This window comes from Humulus lupulus, chromosome 9 (assembly GCF_963169125.1).
Source record: "Humulus lupulus chromosome 9, drHumLupu1.1, whole genome shotgun sequence".
Taxonomy (NCBI): Eukaryota; Viridiplantae; Streptophyta; class Magnoliopsida; order Rosales; family Cannabaceae; genus Humulus; species Humulus lupulus.
The window spans coordinates 138,368,768-138,386,392 of record NC_084801.1 but is presented as its reverse complement, the minus strand read 5'-3'; the positions used below and the strand labels follow the sequence as shown (position 1 = coordinate 138,386,392).

Here is a 17,625-nt window from a genome sequence, read left to right as displayed (position 1 = left end):
GCAACAAAGTCTGAAAACCCCTAGCATACAAAACACTAGGTCTACACAGCTGATCTATCACTCTAGCAGACACAAAGGAATGAGTAGCTCCCGAATCAAACAATGCAGTATAAGAAGATCCAGCACTAGAAATCTGACCTGTCACAACTGAGGGGCTAGCCTCCGCCTCAGTCTGAGTCAAAGTGAACACCCTGGCAAGAGCGAGACTGTCGCCCTGCTTTGGCTCCTCTTTCCTGGCTTGTGGGCAGTCCTTCTTTAGATGATTGGCACGACCACAGATAAAGCAGGCCCTAATCATGCACTCACCCTGGTGTCATCGTCTGCACCGTGGACACACTAGAAAACTCCTCCAGTTGTCACTTCCGCCCTGACGGCCACTAGAAGCACCCCGTGCCCTCCTATCAGAACTGGGAGGAACAAAGGAATCTGGAGCCTTCCTCTTCTTCTCACTGGAGCCACTCCCCTGACTAGATCCAATAAAAGGAGGCACTATCCTCCTGGCATCACGCCTAACAGCGCTCTCTTTACAAATCTGGTCCTTGGCCTCCTCAGCTGTAAGGGCCTTATCCATAACCTGAGTGTAGGTAGTAGTCTCTGGATCCAAGGTGATCTTTACATCATGGGCGATCATAACGTTCAACCCTCGTATAAATATGTCTCTTCTTGCCGCATCAGTCGGCACTAAATCTAGCGCAAACTTCGCCAATCAGTCAAATCTCAAAGCATACTCAGTCACGGTCAACCGATTCTGAGTCAGGTTGATGAACTCGTCAACCTTCGCAACTCGGATTGCAACACTGTAATATTTCTCATTGAATATGTTCCTAAACTCTCCCCAAGTCATAATGGTCACATTCCTTCTCTGAACCACTACATCCCACCAGATGCGAGCATCCTCTCTGAACATGTAGCTAGCATAGGCTGCCCTCTCATTCCCCTCAACCCTCATAAAATCCAAAAATTGAGGAAATCATATTCATCCACTGCTCTGCCCGTAGTGGGTATGATCCACCATCAAAGGTGGGAGGATGATGTTTCCTGAACCTCTCATATAAAGGTTCCCACCTATTCTCCACAACAGGTTGAATCGGCACTGGCGCCACAACCTGCTGAACTGGTAACCCAGTGACATGTGGAGGGGCCTGCTGTCTCAACTGTCAAAGTTCTTCCTCTGTTCGTTGCAGTCTTGCTTCCATTTTGGCAAACATCTGTTGCCAATTCCGTGGGGCAGGTGGAGGGTCCTGACCCTGGTTGTCATCCTCGGCCCTACTGCCACGGAGTTTAGATGATTGACGAAGCATCTCAACAGATATGCCTGCAATCAACGACGCCGCTCATCAGGCATGATAACAACATCCAAAACCACCTTCCAATCACATCAGCCAACCACAAGCATAAATCCACATAACACACAGATAGCATATAGCATACAATGGGCCATGCCCTAGCATCATGCATATGTTAACTCATTCATCGTTATCTATAAGAAATAAGCAGGCAAACAGGGCATTTAAACACATATTCAAGCATTTAAGTCAATTATTACCAACCAACCCTGAGTCGAGCTTGTCACTGACAGCGAGCGTACATGTTCGGTCAATCTCCAGAAACCATAAACTATGGCTCGCTCTGATACCAAGTTGTAACACCCTACTTCCTTAGAGTCGTTACTAAGTGAGTTTAAAACGTGCATTTAACTCGCTAATCGAGGTTTTAAGGTAAAAGTGTGAATAAACCATAATCAGAGTCATAAACTTTGAAAATAATTATATTTACTGAAAATCATAAAACGTTTAACATTTGGGATCCCAAAATACTATTTAGAAATATTTACAACTAAAAAATATAATCAGAGTCGGCTAAACGACAAAATCTAGGTTCAGTACAATCATCTCCCAAAATACCCCTGGCTGTGGCAGCCAGGCAGGCCAAACATGTACGCGCCGCTCCACGCTCTCCGTACTCATGGTTGTTCAACTTTTCCCTTGCCCTTACCTGCACCACAAAGCACCCGTGAGCCGGAGCCCAGCAAGAAAACCCTCACAAGCAAATAACATATGCTAATCAAACACTTAGCATATAAACAGGCCATCAATAGGCTATACACATACGGCCATGCCATTTCAGGCACTTTACCAGGCCCTGGGTTCGCGGTCCACACCGTAAGGATATCCCAGGTATCCTTTAGGGTCTCTCCCTGGCAACTCGCACTCCGCGTGCTAAACGCTGCTCCCAGCCCCTTGCCGCACTCGGCCTTGCACTCCACGTGCTTAATGCCATTCTCAGCCCCTTGTCGTTCCCGGCCTTGCCGACCTCGGCCTGCGCCGTTCCCGGCTCTTTCCAAACATTCACACATATGCATGCGTAGCATAATAAAGCAAATACCAAACATGAATAAACTCAATCAAAGGGCTACCCCCTGCAACACAATCATATAGGGCCCTGCCCTGCATACAAGCTCTATGGGAACAGCAGTTTTCTTACCTGTGTCCCGAGCTTCCCAAGCACCGTGATCACGAGCACAGCCCTCTAACCCGAGCCTTGAAGAAATCCTAGTCACAACACATGAACCATAATCAACCATCACGTTCTAATCCATTAAATAGTTTCGAGTCATAATTTTAACCTCCGGGACCTTGGTTTCTACCAAACTGGGTAGTAGGAACCTTCCCGAGCCTTAACGTTCAAGTTCCCGAGCTAAAAACCCTCATTTTGCCAAAAATCCACATTTGGGCCGCGGCTCAGCCTCCCTTAAGCGCTGCGACACGCCCCTAGACAGAGAAAAAATTGCCTCACATCTGCCAGCCTAGGGCCGCGGCGCCCAAACCTTGCACCACGACACCTGGGAAATTCCCTCGAAGGCCACTAGCCTAAAGACGCAAGCAGGCCGCGGCGCTGAAGAACAGGGCCGCGGCGCGAGCCCGAAACCCAGAATTCCCATGCAAACTTTTCGAGATAACTCCCATGAAATCATTCTAAACACACCCCAGCAACAGAATTGAATCCCATAATCACCCTAATACACTTTAGGCAACACATAAACTCAAAGAAACCAGCCAAAATCCTACTCTAACTCAAGTCCAATTATCTAAGCTTTAATCCCTCAAACTTCAGCAAAACAGATGAAAATTAAACAGAATTCGAGCTTAGATCCTTACCTCAAGAACAATTTGACTCTCAGCTATCTTTAACCTTGCTCCTTGCTTTGATTTCCCCAATTTGCAGCCTCAAATCCAAAGCTTTCCCCTCAAAATTCCCTTGGCAAGTTTGAGAGAAAACAAGAAAAAGAGAAGAGAAAGAGTTTGGGTCGGTTCCTCTAAAAACTCTGAACATATCCTTAGTTTATTTTATTTACTTAGTCTCTATGGTTACCTCAAAGGCTCGGGGTACCGAAAACGTCCCCGATGGCAAAATGGTAATTTTCCCTAATATTCCCTCCTAAACATTCTAACCTCAAATATATCTCCAAATATTTATTTCCATAACCCGTTAACCCCATAAAACATCTAATACCCGAATTACCCCTCGACTCGCCCCGAGTCGGATTCTTAACCCCGTTGTGAATTTCTGGCTAACAATTCCCAAGGACTGTCTCGGATCGTGCTACATAGATATACACAAGTATATCGCATTTACCACATTTATCACATTTATGCCCTCAATAGGCTAAAATTACAAACATGCCCCTAATAACCAGACGGGGCCCACATGCATATTTAATTCACCTAAACATGCATTTCTAATCGCATACTCATCAAATTCGCATAAAATAATAATAATAAATCACTTATTTCCCTCCAGGCACACTAATCAAGGCCCTAAACCTTATTAGCAAATTTGGGACGCTACAGCTATGCCGACGCTAAGAGGAGAAACGTTGAGTTTTCAGTAGGCGACCAAGTCTTTTTCAAAGTATCTCTGATGAAGGGGATTATGCGTTTTGGAAAGAAAGGAAAGTTAAGCCCGAGGTTTATAGGTCCTTTTTAGATATTGGACAAAGTAGGGCAAGTAGCATATCGATTGGCTTTACCACCATCATTAGCTGAAACGCATAATGTTTTCCATATATCTATGTTGAGAAGGTATGTATCAGATCGATCCCATGTGCTCGATCAGAAGGCTCTAGAGTTGAAACAAGATTTTAGTTATGAAGAACGGCCAGTACGCGTTCTAGAGCGGGGAACTAAGGAGTTAAGGTCCAAAAGTATCCATATAGTTAAAATCTTGTGGAACAATAGCACTGAAAGAGAGGCAACATGGGAATTGGAGGAATATATGAGGGAACAGTATCCCGAGGTATTTGGTAAGTAAAATTTCGAGGACAAAGTTTCTTTAAGGAGGGAAGATTGTAATAACCAAGGTTATTATTATTTTTTCTTATTTTTTTACTATATGTTAGTTTTTATTATAGTTTAGTTTGAGTTTTGAAAATTAAAAAGGATTGCTTTAAGTTTAAAATATTTATTTTAAGGATATGATTTTATGATTAAGAAGAATAATTATAATTTGGATAGTTATAATTATTTTAGTTAGTATTTATAAAGTTTTAGCATATGATTTAAATTAGTGTATAGTTTTAAGATTTTAATTAAATTAGAATATAGTTTTAATGCACATATTTTTAGTGGTCTAAGGATTTTACATATGACATTAAATTAGTCCCAATTATTTAAAATATAGTGTATGGCTGAAATTCCCTATAAATTCATTAGGTGGAGTTTTTGTTAATTTATTTATTAAGTATAAGAGTTATTTTTAAGAACTAAATTGAAGACCAACTAGTCATAGGCGTGTGGCACAATTTGAGGCTAGGTTTTGACTCATTTTTTAACTTAAGGAACTAGGTGTCACTCCAAGCTTGCACAATGGAAACTAAGAGATTAAGTTGGTAATAGTTGAAGGTTTTTGAAAACACTTGAACTTAAGAAGGCATAGGTGTAGGCATGAGCATAACTTTTGGAGAAATAGTGGAGACTTTGACTACTTTGGTTAGATGTGAGTGTGTGTGTGTCATCAAGAGACTGTTTGTAGCACAAGACTAGGAGAAGGAAGTGGGCTGGTCGAACCTATAGAGTGGGAGGGAGATTTTAATTTTGAAAGCTAGTTGAATGAAGGTGGAGAAATTTAAGGAAATAGGTTGAGTTTTGAGCCTATAAATAGAGCCATTACCTTTTCACTTTTTCACACAATCAAAGCTTTCAAGTGCTCTCCATTTTCAAAATCATATAGTCCCCAAAAGCTCTCTTCTTTTTGCCTACAAACACCTTATAGTCGAACCAATATATCCTTAATAGTGCTCGGGAATTCTTTCTCTCCTATTTTTTTTCTATAAAGCCTCAAAACAATACATCCATTATAAACCCTACATAGTCGAGGCCTAAGCCCTTTTAAACTACTTTATAATCGAAAAATACCCCAAGTGTTAAGGCTTGTAATAGGCAATATTGTGAAGGCTCGGGATTTCGATCTTTTGGTTTTAAGGTGAAGGTATGATTTTAATAAAGTTTTAGAGATTTTGGAAGTTTATTTTTCTTATAAGTTTCTAATCTTAAATATTTTATGTCATATAAAAGGTTTGGGCGATTCTCTATAGCAAAAGCAAACTCTCTTTTTCTTCTCATTTCCACACTCAAGGTAAGGAAAATCAGGTAGTTTAGTTTATGGTCTAGTTTTCTGATATGTATGACCCTAACATTTCAGGTACATTAAGAAGATAAGTGTGGCTGGACCCAAGGTGTTCAAAAATGTATGACATACCTAAGTTGATGTCTGGTAGACTCGGTTGCCAAAATTGTATGACGGACTTATGTCTGGGGCTTAATATTCACCCATGTATAAGCACTTATCTTTTTCTTATACATGTCTTGTTATTATGACCTAATGACCTATGATTATGACATATTATGACCTACGATTATGATCTATGTTATGACCTAGAATATATTATGATCTTGTATGATTAGTAAATTGGCCTTGTTATGAACACTTGTATGAACTTATGGTATGTTTGTTATAACTATATATGAATATATGTTTGCTTGTTTGTATTTTCCTTACTGGGCTTAGAAGCTTACTCCTTATGATGTTATTGTGCAGACAATTGAGGATAGGAAGGCCGGTGGCGAGTGGGACCTAAGAGCTTAGTGATGTATTCGTGGGGACCATATAGTCGAGGAATAATCAACGAGCCTATGATTTATTTACAAAAGCATGTTCTTTTAAGTTTTTTCTTTATTTCTAATGTAGCTCATTTTATTTTGTTAAAGACTATTATTTTATTTTTGTAAAGACATGGGATCCCTTTGCTTAATCTGATTTTCTTAAATAAAAGAGCAATATTTATGTTTATGATCCAACGTTGTGTTCTCGATAATTTTATGAGAAATTAGAGCATTACATTACCTGCGAGAATAATGGGATATTTCCACCATCAGTTACACTCGTGTGCAACCCCTGGACCAACAAAGCATTATAAATGCAAACCCTTCACCACAGTAAAAGGGGTTCACGAAATTGCCTACCGACCAGTGTTTATAAACATACCGGACAACCAATTTTTATACCTAACAAGGATTCTACCTTATTGTATTGTCTTTTACACATAGAAATCCACTTGTAATCTCTTGTGATCTTATGTAAACCTTCAAGATTAATACAAATCTAAGAGGAAGTAGGTCATTACCAATTCTTGGGGGTCGAACCTCTATAAATCCCAGTGTTCTTTATTATTTATTGCTCATTATTATTAGGTTTTTGGCTCTTTTATTATTCATTAATTGTTCTACTGAAAGTTCTCAAATTAATTATTTTGACTCTGCGTCAGTTGACTAAATCAGTCAACAAATTTCAAATAAATAAACAATGTCATATCAATATAATAAAATATTAAAAAAATTATAAATTAAAACTATGAATTTAAAAAAAATTATTTTATCAAATTTTAAATATTTAATTTTAAAAAAAAATTGAAGCCAACAATAAGTTGTATATAAATATATATTATTTAATTAATGGCTAAAGCAATTAAAATAAGTAATTTCTCATTAAAAAAATAAATGGTAAAATAAGAAAATATGTATATTTGTGTCTTATTTCACTATTACATATATGTTTGGATAAACAAAATATGTTAATGACAAAATAAATAATTAATAAAATAAAGAAAAGAATAAATTTAAGCACATAAATATTCTCTGTTATAGTTTTGAAAATATAATTGATAGAGTAATTTGAATATTATAATGTTACACCCAGATTTCGAGCCATGAGAATTGTGACCTTGAAAGCTGGATTCGTAATGAATGGACTCGTAATATCTAGAACACGTCCGAAGTCTAGGCATCGAGCCTGCGAAGCAGAGACGACTTCAAAGATGGTAGCCTCGAGATCCTCACAAGCTCAAAAGACAGACCCCGAAGTACGTCTATTCTCGGGATGGCCTCGGATTAGGGCTCCGAGCCTGACACCCGTATGAGCTCGAAGTCATGTGGTCTCGGGAAGATGCTATAGCTCGAAAATCAACAAGAGACCTGGGTGAATAGGGCCTTGGCGATATAAGATAACAATTTTGAATATCTTTGTGAATCATCAATGAGAGACGCGGTCTACATTGATTGCTATAAATCCCCTATAATCAATGGATATTAATTGTTCAGTTATACGCCCCCTGATCTTCAGGGGATGTTTCCTTGTATATAGGATTACAGGCTTTGAATGCCATTAAATTTATTTTCATATAAAGAATAACTTCCCGAAATATGTGGGATAGTATTCTGAAACCTCCTCTATAAATAGAGAGGTCATGTATCATTGTAAAGGACGGAACTTTTGTGATCTTAAGGGAAAACTCTAAGGAATTCATCCTTGAAGAATTTTCAGAGATAATCTTAAGTTTAATAACAAGGACTCGTGACTAGGCAGAGTTAACTGCTAAACCACGTAAAAAATATCATTTGTCTTATCATATTTTTATTGGCCATAACTTATTATAGTTTTCGTGCTCTTATTTCACTGTTGACGAAAAACGGCGTCAACATATAAAATGAAATTTTAAAATATGTGATAATAAATTATTGTGGCTTATTTATTGCTTTGTGTTTATTTTTTCAATTTATTTACTTTATTTAGATAAATTCATTACTTTTTATTTATTTATTTACCTTATTTAGATTAATTTAAAATTAACAATGTTAGAAAATAAATATAAAAAAAAGTGTTAAATCTAATGCAAAACAACAATTTCCGTTAAACACGCATTTATAATACATGTAAAAGCAACTACAATGCAAGTTTACTTAGTTTTATTCAGAAAATAAATTAATTTATTTTTATTATGTTTTTTATCATCATATAAATTTTAAATAAATAAATAATATCATGTATTATAAAATAATAACATAAACATATTTTTTTTTAAAAATAAACTAAAACATTATCTAGTTTCAAAAAAATACAAAAGTAAGACAATTTTTAGTTTTTTAAAAACCAAAAAAAAACTCTTAAACCTAGAATCTATAATATACACACTTTTAATTTCATATATAAATATACTAGTTGCAAGTAACGTGCAATGCACTTTTGTTTAGTTTTATTTAAAATATGTATTAATTTATTTTTATTGTATTTTTAATTTTTAAATAAATAAACAATGTCATATATTATAAAATAATGAGATAAACATATTATAAAAAATTAAGCCAAAATATTATTTATAGTTTTTAAAAAATAATATGATAATTTTACATATAAATATATCTTGCATTCTACTTTTATAGTAAATTATTTGATGTTGTTTATTAGTTTGAAATTTGGTGTTCATAATAATTTAAATTTTAATATTTTTATGTTTTGATTTATATATAATATATGGTGATTCTAGTTTTAAAATAAATATTGTTTTTATTTTCTTTTAAAAAAAATATTCATTATAATAAAATATTCAAAACTCTAAATTAAAACTACCTAAAAAGTTTATTTGATCAAATTTTAATTAATTAATTTAAAGATATTTAAAGCCAACTAAAAATTGTATATAAATATATATTATTTAATTAGTAGATTGAACAATTAAAATAAGTAATTTCTCATTGAAAAAAATAAATGACAAAATAATAAATATATATTTATGTATTATGTCATTTTACATATATGTTTGGATAAACAAAATACATTAAATGAAAAAAATAATTAATAAAAGAAAGAAAAGAATAAATTTAAACATATAAATATTTAGGTAATTGATAGAGTAATTTAAATACTTTAATATGAAATTTTAAAATATGTGATGAGAAATTATTATGACTCATTTATTACTTTTTTATTTCTAATTTATTTATCTTACTAGATGACTTCATTATTGTTTTATTTATTTTTAATTAATTTACTTTATTTAGATAACTTTAAAATTAACAGTGTTAGATAACAATAAAAAAATGTTAAATCTAACAGAAACTAATAATTTCTGGCAAACTCACATTTATATAATAAATAAAGATATAAAAAAAAATTAGGATAGAGTGAAACTTTAGAGAAATTATAATAAAGACTTTATTAAGTTGGGACCACTTTGATTTATCATAAACATTCCACAAATTCAAAACTTAAAAAAAATAAAAATATTTTAAATTCCTTTTTGAAATCCAAAAACCAAACAGAAATAAAAAAAAAAACAATTTTAAGGTTTACCCCTCCCCACTAATTCTATAATAATGTATAACCTCATTTTATTGTGTAATATATTACTTATATAGTTTTTTTTATAACTAAAATACATGCATGATGCATGCGTTAATTACAATAACTAAAATTTATATTTATATTTATATATAAGCAAGAATCTTCTTCTTTCTTTTTTTTTCTTGAATAATTAAGGGGGTAGAGTTGCAAAGAAAAAAGGTCATTTTTCCAACTTTTTTTTCCCTTTATATATATGTCATAACATTGCTCACTTTATTAAGTGTACCTAAAATGACAGAGAAAGAGTTTCTTTCTCTTGTAAGTATCAATTAAATACCAACCACTAAATTCTGGTATGGGAATCAATTCATTCATAGCTTTAACTACAAAACATGAGTTCCCTTTTTATCTTTTACTTGTTCCTACTGCAACAAGAAACACAACAACACAGATATCTCAGTTTTTACACCAACAAGATTTCGGTAGAATGATTCAGCGCTTAAAAAGAAAAGAAAAATTGTTCTGTTTAAGATTTCAACATCTGATTTCTACACCATAAGCAAATTAAATTAAAACCAAAGAATTCATATAAAAATTTCGATGGCACAGTCCATTACACTTCTGCAAACACCATCCGAATTCGAGCCTGACAAATGAATTTGTAAACTCTAACATTATTCATTTAGGTCACATTTAAATACTAGGATTGGATTGAACCAGATTAAATTAAGTGATATAAAAGATAACATAAAAAAATAAAAATAAAAACAAGCTGAATACAAAACTGCAACTTTGTTTCTTACCATTGATAAATGTGAAAATCAAGATCAAATTATTCGATGGAATTAAGTTATCTCACGCTAGGTGGATAGTTAGGTTCTTGAATTAACTTTTTACATATCCTTTCTAATTTCTCAACAAAATTGCATAATAGAAACTATCAAACCATATATTCAATCCAATCCTACTTTCTAAACATAACCTTCCATGACTAGCAGAAGGTTTTTTACCTAGTTACAGAATACGATCATGAACTCGTTAAAATTCCCCATGCCAACTACAATCAACGCAGCGGGAACTCAAAAAATGATGGGCGGCCAGCAGCCATCAGTTGCTGCAGACATGAATTAGTCAGGATTGTAATATATGCATATAGATCTAAATGAAGTCATTGCCACAAGCAACACTAACCTGTCAATGAAGCTCAGAGAATTAATCTGGACTCTGTTCCAGTATATGAGTTTTTAATCCAATACTATATCACATCAAAGTAAAAATGATTATACTTTGGCCGTTGTTTCACTTTGTGTTTCTCTTATCCACTCTAAAATCTCAGAACAATCTTCGCGTCTGACATATTGCCTGCACATATAAATGACATTTTTACCTGTGTATAGCATTATCTTAAAGAAAAATAATTTCCTTATAACTATCCAGAGATTTGTACCTGTTCCTAGTTCGATAGGCCTTTAATTCAGAGGCTTCTCGGTGACCTGTTTCTTTCTTCATTTTAAGCCTGTCGGGTACTACAATGTCTCCACTTTTGTCGTTGTATGCATCGTGAATGAAGTTAAGAACCTTGTCCTGTAAAAATGACACGAAAAACAACATGAGAGTCCTAATGACTAATGTCGCCGGCTTAGGCAGCGACTCGGTGAAAAAACTCTGACAAAAGCTCAAGGTTCAGTTTACAGAAAAGGCACAAAATTAATCCAGCCAGCTTGCAGGAATTGAAAAATTATAAATCCAATGACATACCAAGGGTCTAGATGCATCAAGCCAGTGGTATATTTTCTCATTACGGAACCATGTCAATTGACGTTTTGCAAAATTTCTGCAAGAAATGTGAAGTTATAATAGAGAGGGAAGTACAAGAAAAACAAATATCCAGTATATGATATAATCTGAAATAGATAGATTGATAGAACTGGAACTATCACTCCATAGTTTTTCCTGAGAGCATGGGAGATCATAACAGAACTTTATCTCATCATATATGCAAACACTGAAAACATAATGCAATGTTCATTTGATTATTCATTAGTGTTTGCCAATTTTGACATTTTTTAGCCTCTTTCCTACCAACTGAAAACTTTTATAATTAAAGAGATCATTATATGAGATCTCTAGAGCCTAAAGTTTTGGAGCCAATCTTTCTGTTAGATTTACAATTGAAACTATCCACAGCAAATCATATATGTTTAATATGCACAATGAAGAGCTATGGAACTAGATGATATAACTACTTTTCAAGCCAACGGATAAAGCATCAGCCCCTTATGTTTCTTTGGCAAGGAAACTAAAGGAATAATAATAGTGAAACTTATCCTTGTATGGCGATTGGTGCCATCAGAAAATGGATTGAAATGCCTTAGAAACCAAGACTTGCTACAAACTAAGCTAACAATGACTAGCAATACTATCACAAGTTATAAGCTAACAAGCATCATCACAGGGAAGACTACACATGTTTATTAATCTCATTTCATACTAGATGATTCTAACAGATTTATTCATCCTCAAGACTCTGTATTCATTTAATTTCAGCTTATACATTCTACAAGATATGTCTCCTTACCAACAATTGAAATGCCATGCCCTTTCATATAAAAATAAATAAATAATGTCCATGCCCGTGAAAGAAAGTTTGCCATAAGAATCATATAGACAATCTAAAAAGAGATGCATTACCTAGATGCTTTCTGGAAGTCTGATAAAAAAGAACAAAACTCTCTAGGAGAACTCCCACCACCTTGCTCCCTACACATCAATAAATACTCCATAGCCTGAAATTTGTAATTCACATGAAACAAAATGAATCTTAGTTCTGAAAACACTTCCCTATTACAACCAAAAAAGTAAAAGTTCTTCCACTAAATTATGAAAAAATTGGACAAGGTAATGATTTATACTTGTCTGTATCCAATTGCTCGGGTAGCTGAATTTGAATTTGGAAGAAGGCCTATATCAAGCAGCCATCTGGCCTCGGACAAAAGTCCTTCATCTCCTACAATCAAAAGAGACCAAAACGAAAATATTAATTTTTAACAAATATCAATCCATGGTTTTCTCCCATGTGGCATTCTATCCTTGACGATTTATAAGAATTTAACTAGAGTTTTCTATCTCCCAAAGATTGTAGAATTTCCATAAGAGGACCAAAACAGAGGAATAGAAAGCGCAACAAAAATCAAAGCACAAAGTGGAAGCTATTTCTATTCCTTTTATCATAACCATAGTTGAGTTCCAATGATGAACATTCTACCCACTTTTAATTGCCCTAGCATTATTTCATAATAGATAAAGATAAATAATCAATTGCACAATCTCATATTATCATTAATATTCAGCTTAGGTGACACAATTACCCATCAGCATATCCTCGCAGCGGTAATCAATTGATTTGTAGAGATCAAGTCTTTGGCTAGTGAGGAAATAACAACGGAAGTCATAGTCCAATTCCTTAGATTTAATATCCTCCACAATGTCAGTAGAAGAGTCAGCGTCATGAGCACCGTCAATTACAGGAGTCCTTTGTTTTCGGAAAGAATCATAGGGTACTTGAAATGCAGATGGAGGAGATCCACTAGACTGTCATTCCAGAGAATATGAACACAGTGTAAACAGCTTCAATTTATGTGCATATTATGAAATTCACACACAAACAAAAGTAGAGACTTTTATCTTATTAAAGTGGGATATTTAACGTGCTAAGAAAGGGTAAGAGTAGATTTCCAATGGTATGTTTGGTGTACTGTCAACACAAACTATATTAACCATATTTGTCTATGTTTGCATACTAAGTTTTTATTTATTTATTTTATTAAACGAGGCTCCCCTGCCTAACCCTACAATATCTGGGAACCAAGACTATAGCAATTGTTATGTAGGTACCCAGAAGGGACTCGATTCTCGAACCAATGTTTAAAATAGCACTTTAAGCCACAAAGCGTTTTGTTTGTGTGAGGTGAGGCGTACGCCTCAAAGCATACGCCTCAAGGCGCAATGAGGCGTAAGCCTCAAATATTTAATTAAAAAAATATTTTTAGAACAACAATATAAATAAGATGAATATATCTTATAAAACTCAAACATACCATAAAATGTATCATAAAACTCAACATAAATATCTCCATAAATTGTCTAAATTTCTAAAATAAAGTTAACTTTTGTTTCTAGAACTAGAATCCTAGATTCTACTATCCTTGAACAAACTTTAGTAGTAAAGGCAGGTTTTAGGTTTTTTTTTTTTTCCTTTCTCTGGTTCAAAAGCACAGCTGGCAGAGAAGAAGAACCAGAAAAAGGAGAGGAGAAGGGCTGAGTGAGTGAGTAGGGTTTTTAACTTTATTGGTTTTAAGTTTTATTGGGCCTATTTAACCTGATTTAATTTGTTTTAAAGAAAATTACACCAAATATGGGATTTTTTTCTTAAATTTTGAAAAATATGGCAGTTTTTTTTCTTTAAGTTTTTTATGGCATATTTTTTTTTTGTTTACATTTTTATGGGAGTTTTTTTCCCATATATTTGTATACCTTTTTATCTTTTATACATTTTTAGTATTTAGTTTTGATATCTTTTGAGATTATTTTTATAATTTTAATCTATTTGTATTATTTTTTATCATTCATATTTTATAAAATATTTTTTTACATAATTCTTTGAAGAAAAAAATCTGAGACCTTTGTCACCATATTTTTTATTCCCATTTAGAAGAAGAAGAAGTAACCTGAGGGGCGGAGGTAGTATCGTTGGCGGAGGGCTGAGATGAGAAACCCAAATGAGGGAGGAGAGATGAAGAAATGAGAAAAGAAAGAGGAATATATGAGGGAGAGAAATGATAGAGAGTTTTGTGTATTATGATTATGGTAATTTATTTTTTATATTCTATGGAATTACCATATTTTGTATAATTATTTTTTTCCATAAACATAGGAACTATATTTATTTTTCTAGTATTTATATAAATTTTTCTTTGTTTTAAGTTTTATTGGGCCTATTTCAGATAAGTTATGTTTTAAATTTGATTTTGGGCCTTTTTGGACATAAAAAAGTTCATTACGAAAATACAAGCCAGAGGCGCCTCTCTTTTCCTCAGCCGCCCCAACACAACGCCTCACCATAGTAAGGCGTACACCTCACTTCTGCCTACTTCTGCCTAGCAAGGTGTACGCCTTGGTGCGTTTTTTTTCTGCCTCAAAAACGCCTTTTTAAACATTGGCTCAAACCTTGTAGGCATTAAGAAATAGATAGCGAGAGACATTAAAAAGGCACAATAGAAACAAAGAGATATTGCAATATTTCCAGATAAACAAAAAACAACAAACCTAACCTACCCTAATGATCTCAAGGCTGCGTCGAAGTCGATACCAATCATTGTGAGCCAAAAATTGGGCCTTAGGGTCACCTGCATTTACAACCAACTGAACTGCCGCATCCCAATCTTCAGTTTTCTGTAAATCAGCTAGCTCTGAGTACACTTCAGCAGCAACCTCCTGAGAGGCTTTGGGGACATCAGGTTTTCCATATACAAACCTTTTCAAGAACCAAAAATAAATAAATTAATTCAGCCAGTAGTATATCAGTATGTTAAAGAAAATAATAAGATTAATGGATGTGTAAGGCTTATAAGTTAAAAGAAAATTCAATCAGCAACATAAAAATGTATATGCATATTTCGTTAGAAAATGAAACCACAGATCAATGCAGTGACATGAACATCATTTCAATCAGCAGCATTGTAATAGTAAAATAATGGCATCATCAACATAATTTAACGTTCCTGTTCTTTTTCTTTATGTTTCAGCTATGGCTCCATGTTTCTAACTCAAGTAATTAAGAAATTTTCATCAGAACAAAATTCAACGAGTAACAAAATCACAGAGAAACCTCCAATTGAAATTGATAATCCTTTTCCAGTTTCACAAAGCAACTGATGTCTAATAAACTAATTCAGCATCAAAGATACTTAAAGATAACCAACAGTCAGTTAAATATATCATATCAGATACAACTAAAGGCAGGCAATAAACAAGAAAATTTCATCCAAAGATAGTTTAGGAGACAGATAAATCATTAAATAACAGATTAATTGTTTATTATTCCATTTTTTTTCCCTTTTAAGGGAAAAAGAGGAAAGAAAAGTTAAAATTTCAGACTGACCTTTAAACAAAAGGATATCAGGATACATACCATCTCAAGTACAAACCAGTCCCACCAGTGACTATCGGAACATGGCCATTATCAAGAATAGTTCTCGTGGCTTGCCTAGCATCCTCAAAAAATTGTCCAACAGAATACTCTGAAGAATAGAATGTAATCCAAACAACCAATTCAAAAGTCAAAGCAAGACTCATTATTTCATTACAGCTTCCATATGCTACAAATTTATGAATATATCAACCACAGATATATGGCAAGTTCCCATACTTTAAACTAGTAGGTTCTAAATTTGACAAACCTTCCGATGGGTGCAAAATGTCAATGAGATGATGTGGTACCACCTGCACCCACAAGAACAAAATTAGGTTCTATAATCACTACTTTAGCTTCTGGCATTAATTGTACAGCAACCATAAGATCAATCTCCATGCCTACATGCATAAGCTTAAAAAAATATATATACTATAAGATAAAAGGACCTTTCTGTCACTTGAGGGAGGCTTGGCAGATCCAACATCAAGACCCCGATACACCTGTGACAAAAAAACAAAAACATAATCTCATTTGTTGCCACATTTATGTGAGCCTTATCTGGTAGATGAGATGAAATCTCCCTAAACAAGCACAAACCCATCTTGGGTTGCACTGCTAATAGCAATAGTTGCATATATATGTATGTAAACCATGAAGCAGATTGGTTTTAAGCATAAGCAATATAAAGACTTAGCCATTTAAAAGCAATAATTTGGAAACCAATTCAATTGCTAAATAATCAAGAACTCTTTAAATTTGTAACTAAACTACACAAATGGAAATGAAGTCTTTTAAAATGTTGGTCACTTAAACTAACTTGTTGCCAACCTTAAAATCACTTCCATGTTCCTTCATTTAAGAATGTTTAGTTCTCTAACAATTGAAATTTCAGTTATCCAAACTTGTGGCCTAGTCAAAGACCATTTATTTAATATATTATATACATCTGGGCAACGAATGAAAACGACCCTCGAACCTGGACGGAGTCGGCACTAATGATTTCGCCATTGATGCGCTTGGCGAGCTCCAAAGCGAGTCTGGTTTTGCCGGCGCCGGTGGGGCCAGATATGACTATGACTTTCTCCTTCTCCTTCAGAGCGGCGGTGGTGGTGAAGAAGCGGCGGCAGCGAGGGAGCTTGAACGAGGGAGCAGAGCGGAGGAGACGCATTTCAGGGGAGTATAGACAACATGTTCGGACTGCACCCATTATCATTTCTTGCTTTGCTTACAATAAAATAATAAAAAGAAGAAGCTCGGTGGTTTTGGATAGGTTTATAAATATGGTTTTGTACTTTGGACTCAGTAATTTGTGCACCCAAATTAGTATTCATTACAATGGTGGTAAGTTTTTCAACCAATCATTTTTATCTAAACTAAATTAGCATCCTATTATTTTAGAAAGCATTACCACATAATTGGACTAAATGTAATACTTGAGTGTACTTATTATAATAAAAAAATTACCAATACAAATTAATATTTATGTAATTTATTCATTTCATATATAAGTAATTATATTATAATTTACAAGCCTACATAATTGCATCATTATATATTGTTGATTAGATGTAATATTTGAGTGCACTTATTATAATAAAAAAAATTACCAATACAAATTAATATTTATGTAATTTATTCATTTCATATATAAGTAATTATATTATAATTTTACAAGCCTACGTAATTGCATCATTATATATTGTTGACTGGTTTTTGTTGGACTAATTTGTCAAACAAAGAATAATTATCAATAATCT

General features: G+C 34.0%; 1 protein-coding gene across 1 annotated transcript; it reads right to left on the bottom strand.

Annotated features, from left to right (window-relative positions):
- Positions 1 to 10,452: 10,452 nt before the first annotated feature.
- On the bottom strand, positions 10,453 to 17,116 carry LOC133802671 (tRNA dimethylallyltransferase 9). Its single transcript, XM_062241025.1, has 12 exons — positions 16,845 to 17,116; positions 16,315 to 16,368; positions 16,134 to 16,176; positions 15,866 to 15,974; positions 15,010 to 15,208; positions 13,044 to 13,266; positions 12,588 to 12,682; positions 12,367 to 12,461; positions 11,434 to 11,509; positions 11,123 to 11,259; positions 10,867 to 11,037; positions 10,453 to 10,789 (listed from the first exon to the last, which is right to left on the bottom strand). Exons 1-11 carry the CDS (start codon positions 17,079 to 17,081, stop codon positions 10,956 to 10,958), a joined length of 1,350 nt encoding a protein of 449 aa, XP_062097009.1. The 5' UTR covers positions 17,082 to 17,116; the 3' UTR covers positions 10,453 to 10,789; positions 10,867 to 10,955.
- Positions 17,117 to 17,625: the final 509 nt, after the last annotated feature.